The following is a 7,232-nucleotide window of genomic DNA, read 5'->3' as shown; positions in this document are numbered from 1 at the left end:
GGCACTCCAGTCTTCCACTGCCTCCCGCAGTTTGGTCAGGCTCATGTTTGTAGCTTCGAGAACACTGTCCAACCATCTCGTCCTCTGTCGTCCCCTTCTCCTTGTGCCCTCTATCTTTCCCAACATCAGGGTCTTTCCCAGGGAGTCTTCTCTTCTCATGAGGTGGCCAAAGTATTGGAGCCTCAACTTCACAATCTGTCCTTCCAGTGAGCACTCAGGGCTGACTTCCTTAAGAATGGATAGGTTTGTTCTTCTTGAAGTCCATGGGACTCTCAAGAGTCTCCTCCAGCACCATTATTCAAAAGCATCAATTCTTTGGTGATCAGCCTTCTTTATGGTCCAGCTATCACTTCCATATATCACTACTGGGAAAACCATGGCTTTAACTATACAGACCTTTGTTGGCAAGGTGGAAAAAATAGCCCTTCCATTTACACTTCTTCCATTCTTTTTCCAAGAAAAGTTCCAGAGGTTTGATAGCTTTCCTCTCTAAATTCACTCCAAGTTGTGTGCAGACTCCTTTCTCTTCCAACTCTATCTCTTCCAGCTTAGGGTGTCTCTTCATCTCTTCATCGGTGGCTTCCTTCCACTCCTCCAACATCACAACACTGACATTTGGCTGTTTCAGTCCTCTAGTCACCTTTTGTGAATGACTTCTTCATTACACCATCTGTTGCCTCCACCTCCACCATTTCATCCTTCTGTTCTGGAAATCCTTCATCCATATTGTTCTCCAAAGTCTCTTTGTCCTCTTTAATTCCACTTTCCATTTCATTCTTCTGTTTTCTTAGCTTTTGGGTGGTTGCTTCCGTACCCATCTCTGCTGTTTCTCCTTGTTAAAATGTTATATACACACACACACACCCCAATTGCTCAGTGTTCCTCCATCCCTCCATTATTCCTAAAGCCACAGTTATCTCAGTTTTCCACCATCTCCATTTACTCAAACTTCTGCCATTGAAGGAAAGGCTAGTGGAAGTCAGGGGAACGTCTGTTTCAAACTTCTCCTCCTTCCATTCCTTAACTGTGATAAAGGATGTGAAGCCTTCAAATATTGCATAGTGCCTCCACACAACCTATTTCACTCCTGATACCTTGCGTGGTCCGCGTTCCAGGTTCCGGTTTCAATGTAGTGATTTAGAAGAGATATTTTATTAACAAGCACACATGTACAGTATCCATCAAAGAAACTTAACATTCTTCAACTGGAGAAGCTGATAGCCTTGCTCTTAGGAGTCTACTCATCTTCAAGATACAATAACATAGCATGGGGGGTGTTAGAAGGGGGCTGCAGAAGAGGGAGAGGGGAGGAGGTGTGGGAATGTGTGTGTAAGGGAGATTTGAGAAAAGGAAGGGGAGGGGGAGGAGAAAAGGGAGCAAGAGTAAGAATGGGGATGCAAAGGAAAGTTGTCAAAAAGGAGGGAGTAAGGAGGCATTGGGAGAGGGATGAAGATGAAAGCAGGGGCATGAAAGGGCCTGAAGAAAAGGAGGAGATGCGGTGAAGGGGGAAATGGATGCAAAGCAGAGCTGCAGAAGATAAGAGAGAAGTGGCTTCAGAAATGGAGCTGCGAAGGTGAAAAGAGACCTCAGTAGCTGCATGGGATGAGAAGGGAAGGGAAGGGAAGGGGGAATGCTAGGGGGTTCATGTGTCAGGAGTGGCCAAGGGGTCACCAAGTGCAGGAAGCAGGGGTGCAGCCCCTAATATTTTCCTATCTTCTTATGTGCTGCAGCGGGGAACTGCACAGAGCTTATAAGGATGGGGATGTGCTGTAATCCCTATTATAGCCTTTTGATTGAGCTCTTTGACTCCTTCTGGCAGCTGAAAACTGAATGCCCTCAGCAGGATCGTCAGGAAGATGAATATTTCGATCTTTGCCATCTGCATTCCCAAACAAATGCGAGCCCCTGAAGAGGAGACAAGAAGAAGGCAACAAGTGAGCAATAATTTACTTTCCCATGTTCATTGCTTTGTAGCTATAATCATTCTGCATAACACTTTGGCAAAATAGACATAGTTAGGATAGGGAAAACATCAAGGCTGCTGTCAGTTTTCTAGCCTGGTCAGTGCTAACCTTTCTTTCTTCTTGCTATACTTATGTTTTGTTCTGTAAATTGAAGTTCCCAATCTCATATCAAGGAAGATACATTCGGGAAGAGGATGGATTGAAGATGAAGGGTCCTGTGGGAGGGGCAGGGCAGAGAGCATCTCCCAGGGCTAGAAGCCAGTGTAAGAGGGTCTAGCTCCCAGTGAGAACTGGGAGGGCTCACTTTTCTGTGTGCAGAATAAGGGTGAAGATTTAATTTTGATAGAGGACCCTGTTATTTCCTTTATTTCTTTTCAATCTTTTCTTCCTTTCCTATTTTTCTTTCTATTTTCCCTTTTAGATTAGCATGGTTTTTATTGTGTCTCACGTAGAAAACTTTCAATAAAACTTGATTTTAAAAAATTAAAGGAAAACTTTGGTCAACTGCCCAAATCAGCAATGCAGAAAGAGATTAAGACCATGAGCAAACTGTCCTGCCAGGTTTCTGTTTCTCGCAGCCCTGCACCACAGCGGGTACGGAGGGGAAAGGAGCACAGCACGTGTCCCTCAAACAGCACATTCGCTTTCCCACCTCAGCTGGAACGGACCATTGGGAATCTCGGGCATAGGGGATCCTGCTGCTGCTGCGAATGCTGCCACCAGTAGCAGGACGCTGCTTGCCTCCCTGGCTGCTTAAGAGTGCTTCTCTCCCCTCCACCTTTCTCACTTTCTCACCCACCTCTCTGCCTTTCTCACTTCCTGGTTTTTGCGAGACTTCTGAAGAATGCATGCTCAAATCGCATGGCTGAATCGTTACCTTAGGGCAGTGTTTCCCAACCTTTTTTGGGCAAAGGCACACTTGTTTCATGAAAAAAATCTCGAGGCACACCACCATGCCAGATGGGGAAAGGTCACTTTTTACTTATGTAAAAAAAAATAAAAAAATAGTAACAGCATAGAAGGTAATAGTTAGGCTAGCATCCCTCTTCCAAATATGCTAGGTTTTTATTTGCAGGGACTGTTCTACATGGGAAAGCATTCAGCACTGTCATTCTCCCATCTGCCATCTGAATTGGTACTATTAAGGGTCAACTTACTCTGCTGCATGTGTAGATGAAAATGGCACCAAGTGTGGGGGAGGGGGCAGAACAGGTTTCAGATACAGGATATTAAGCATACACGTACTTCAGATTGAACTGGTTGCTTGCTTTGCAAGTTTTCATTTCCCAAATGACTGCCTTGGCAAGCACAATACCTACCAGGCTCAACGCCGGTCTCGTGCTGCCGCTTCCCGCGCTCTCAAGGACCCGGGAGGAGGAAGGCGTGAAGGGAATCCCGAAGGCGTGAAAACCTCGTGCATGCCTTCTGCCTGCGACAGCCTAGTAGGCCGGCCGAAGCGAGCGGCGATGGGATATGGGAGGGAGCTCGCTCGCTGCCCCGCGTGTGCCTATGTGGGGCACGTTACAGCCCCGTGACGTCAGCGCCATTCAGGCAGCCAGGCAGGCAGACGGCGAGAGCCCCGCGCTGGGCGGCCTCTCCTCGCCGCCGCCGCCCCGCCTCTCGCCGCCCGACTCGCCCGCCTCCCTCCCACGGCACACCAGGCAACGTCTCGCACCGGTTGGGAAACACTGGTTTATCTCTTTGATGTCTGATGGGAGGGCATTCCACAGGGCGGGCGCCACTACCGAGAAGGCCCTCTGCCTGGTTCCCTGTAACCTCACTTTTCACAGTGAGGGAATTGCCAGAAGGCCCTTGGCACTGGATCTCAGTGTCTGGGCTGAACGATGGTGGCGGAGACGCTACTTCAGGTATACTGGACCGAAACCGCTTAGGGCTTTAAAGGTCAGCACCAACACTTTGATTTGTGCTCGGAAAGGTACTGGGAGCCAATGTAGGTCTTTCAAGACTGTCGTTAAGTGGTCTCGGCGGCAGGTAGCAGCGCTCACAGCTTACAGACTGCACCGTGTAACAGGTGTCTGGCCCAGCAGCCTAAGGCGGACAAGCCACTGAAACAGGCATTCAGAATCCATTCATTTCATAAAACCTGCAGGGCTCAATCTCTGTGTTTGTGTATGTGTGTGTTTCTGTTTTGCCCAAGGGTCTGGGGGTGGGAGAGAGCTCTTTACTATGATGCTTTTAAAACAATTAAATTATCAACAAACAAACCTGATGATACGAATAGCAACGTCAGGTGCTACTGGGGGGGGGGGGAGAAGGGGGCCTACTCGGAAGTCAATACTGCGTCCAGGCGCAATTAGCGCTGATTTAAGGTGCAGAGGGGAGAGTTTGTGCACCGTGGAGGCTGGAGGGCTTCTATTCTACATGCGGGGGTTGGGGGGGCGAGGAAAATGTGCTCCGGGGGGGGGCGGAGAAGGCAAGAAAAGGAGTTGAGCTCTAACTATAGGCTCCCACGCTTGAGCAGACCCGACTCGGTGGGGTGGACCACCCTCTCTCCTGGAGGAGGAGGAGGAAGAGGAGGAGGAGATTCCCATCCACGGCGTGGCCTCCCGCGCTCCTGAAGGGAAATCTCTGCAGCCCAAGACTCTCCGCAAGGCAGCTCCTCCCTTCCTGCCTTGAGCCGCCGCCAGCCGCGCCCCCCTCCCCAGTTATCTGCTGCCTGCCAATCCCCGCCCCTCTTCATTGTCCGCTTTTTTCCCTCTCTTTCCTTTTTTTAAAAAAATATTTTCTCTTCCCCTTCTTTTTTTCCACCCTTTCTTTTTTCTCTTTCTCCCCCCCCCTCCCCGCCCTCCTGCCTTCCTGGGTTAAAGGATTTGAGCAATGGGTCTGGAGGTGGAGCTCGTTGGAGGATTAGCCCGACTCGCCCGCCTCCCTCCCACGGCACACCAGGCAACGTCCGGCGGCACACTAGTGTGCCGCGGAACACCGGTTGGGAAACACTGCCTTAGGGTAGCAGCCCGGCAGGGCAGGGCGTTCACTCCAAGGGTGGATCGAGCGCTTGGATGGGGAACGAAAAGAAAAAAGGGGGCGGAGAGGAACAGGCGGGAGAGGAGAGAGTGCCTTGAACATCAATTGTTAAGTTATTATGCTTCTGTGTGTGAATTCTGCGGACACGCACAAACGCGCCCTCGCGCCAACTGGCTAACTTGCAAATCAGTCCCGTAATCTCCTCTCTGAAATGAAACATTCCAAGCAGGGAGGCTCATCGGCAATCCAGTAGCCTTTCTGAGAAAGGGAAAGGTTTTGTTTCCGACTGCAATCTATTTATATGGAATTGCACAGTGCAAACGGCAATGCTAGCTGTTTATGCTTTTCCTCATGTGATGTGAATAGAAATATTGTTTTGCAAGGTGGAATAGCCTTTGCACAGGGAAAGAGGGAGGGGGGAGTCCAACGCTTACAATTCGAGCTGAAAATAGGCTCGTAGTCAATGAAGCTTTACTCAGAGTAGACCCATTAAAATGAAGGACTATGACTAAGTCAGGTCCATTAATGTCAACAGTCGACCTTCTCTGAGCTGACTACTGTCCAGAGTTTCTTTCAGACGAATAGACTGTGATCCTGGGTCCTAGTATGGCTCCACTGAAGGAGGGAGAAACATAGACTCTGTTGATGTGCATGAGCTAATTTAATATGAAACATTCACTGAAAGCAAAATATCTTTTGAGAATAAAAGTCCTATATGTTTCTGAAAAGCCATGTTCATGCCTTAGAATCTAAGGTGGCCCCCAGATGTTGGTGGGTTCCAACTCCCATCAGGCCCAGATAGCACAGCCAAAGGCAGGGATGATGGGTGTTGTAGTCCAACAGCATCTGAAGAGCCTACAAAAGCAAAGCAGGTCTGGTCTGATCAGATGTTTTCAAACTTGCTGAATACTCAGTGCCTATTGAACCAATGATATCTGTAGTCATTATTTAGCACTTGAATACTGTGAATCTAATCCACAAATATCCTTGCAATAATCAGGTCAGTCAAGCCCCAAGCCAATATCCCAAGACCCAAGCATATCTGTGGAAATAGTTGAGCTCAGTTTCCTAAACCCTTGTCTTATACCATCCATCTACACATATTCTGGAAACAAAAGTTACTGAAACAATTTGTTATTCCATATGTATATATCTCAATGAAAAAAACACCACATGTTTATTAAAATCTGACTATTTATTTTCTGTTTCTATTACTTATTTTCTATTTCTTATTTTCTCCCAGACTTAGAAAGATTGTCCACCAACTGGGAAAACCAACGTGAAAAAACATGTTTATTAAAAGCTGACTATTTATTTTCTGTTTCTATTTCTTATTTTCTATTTGTTATTTTCTCCCAGACTTAGAAAGATTGTCCACCAACTGGGAAAACCAACGTCTCTCAACCTTCAATTTCCCTGATTCTAAAATTGGATTTATTTTTTGTTTGTTTTAGTGAATCCATCGCACTAATTTTCAAGATTAGTGAAGCACACAGCCAAGGACTCTGTAAGCTAAATGTGCTACATATATAGTAAATGTACAATAAACCGATAGCTGGAGGTTTGCAGAATTTGTAGCACTTTTAGTTGAGGTGGTCAAGTACCGTATATGCATTTGGAGAGTGCCCCTAAATTACATACTGACAGACACTTCAGGTGATTTACACGAATTGCATACTTTAGTAGTACTTTGGTCTGCTTTGTTATGTGAAGTATCACAGACTGTCAGAAATTATCTAGGTAAATGTTTTATCTGTGTTAACAACAGTTCTTTTCTTTTGAAGAGTTGGAAGTATGTCTACAATAGTGTTGTGCAATTCATTTTTAACTTAGGCATTTTGCAAGCTCTCTGTTAGAGCTGCTTTTTAGCCTAACATTTTTGTCACACCTCTTATAGTATGAACTAGCATCAAAAACCGACTTTGATGAAATTATTACTGAGTCTTCTTCGATTAAAGCTAGAAAAATAAAGTTCTAATCACATGAGACTTCATTGAGGAGATTCCTACTTGAAGCCAGCGTTGAATAAGAACTTGTAACGTGACTTGTGAATAATATTAATAGTTTTCTTATTTATATCAACCAAATAACACAGATACTGTGAAAGCAATGCCGTTTTACATCATATAGTATTATAATATAAAGTTATCATTGTGAAATAAATCAGTATGATATTTTTCTACATTTCATTTAGGCCTATCTGTATACTGTTTTACCACTTAATTACATTAAAAAAACTGTCAACTGCCATCTAAATGCCATTTGCTTTCCTCAAACCTTTTA

General features: G+C 45.9%; 1 protein-coding gene across 1 annotated transcript in view; it reads right to left on the bottom strand.

The window, feature by feature from the left end:
- Positions 1–1,133: 1,133 nt before the first annotated feature.
- The window catches only part of LOC310707294 (cytochrome P450 2J2-like), a 32,545-nt gene continuing 26,446 nt past the window's right edge, over positions 1,134–7,232 (bottom strand). The window contains exon 9 of the mRNA XM_083504310.1: positions 1,134–1,905. Coding sequence (XP_083360436.1) covers positions 1,718–1,905 — 188 coding nt within the window. The 3' untranslated portion in view covers positions 1,134–1,717. The remainder of the gene's footprint in view (positions 1,906–7,232) is intronic.

Source organism: Podarcis liolepis (assembly GCF_965112155.1).
Source record: "Podarcis liolepis genome assembly, chromosome: 5".
NCBI classification, from domain to species: Eukaryota; Metazoa; Chordata; class Lepidosauria; order Squamata; family Lacertidae; genus Podarcis; species Podarcis liolepis.
This window is presented reverse-complemented; position numbering and strand designations above follow the sequence as displayed.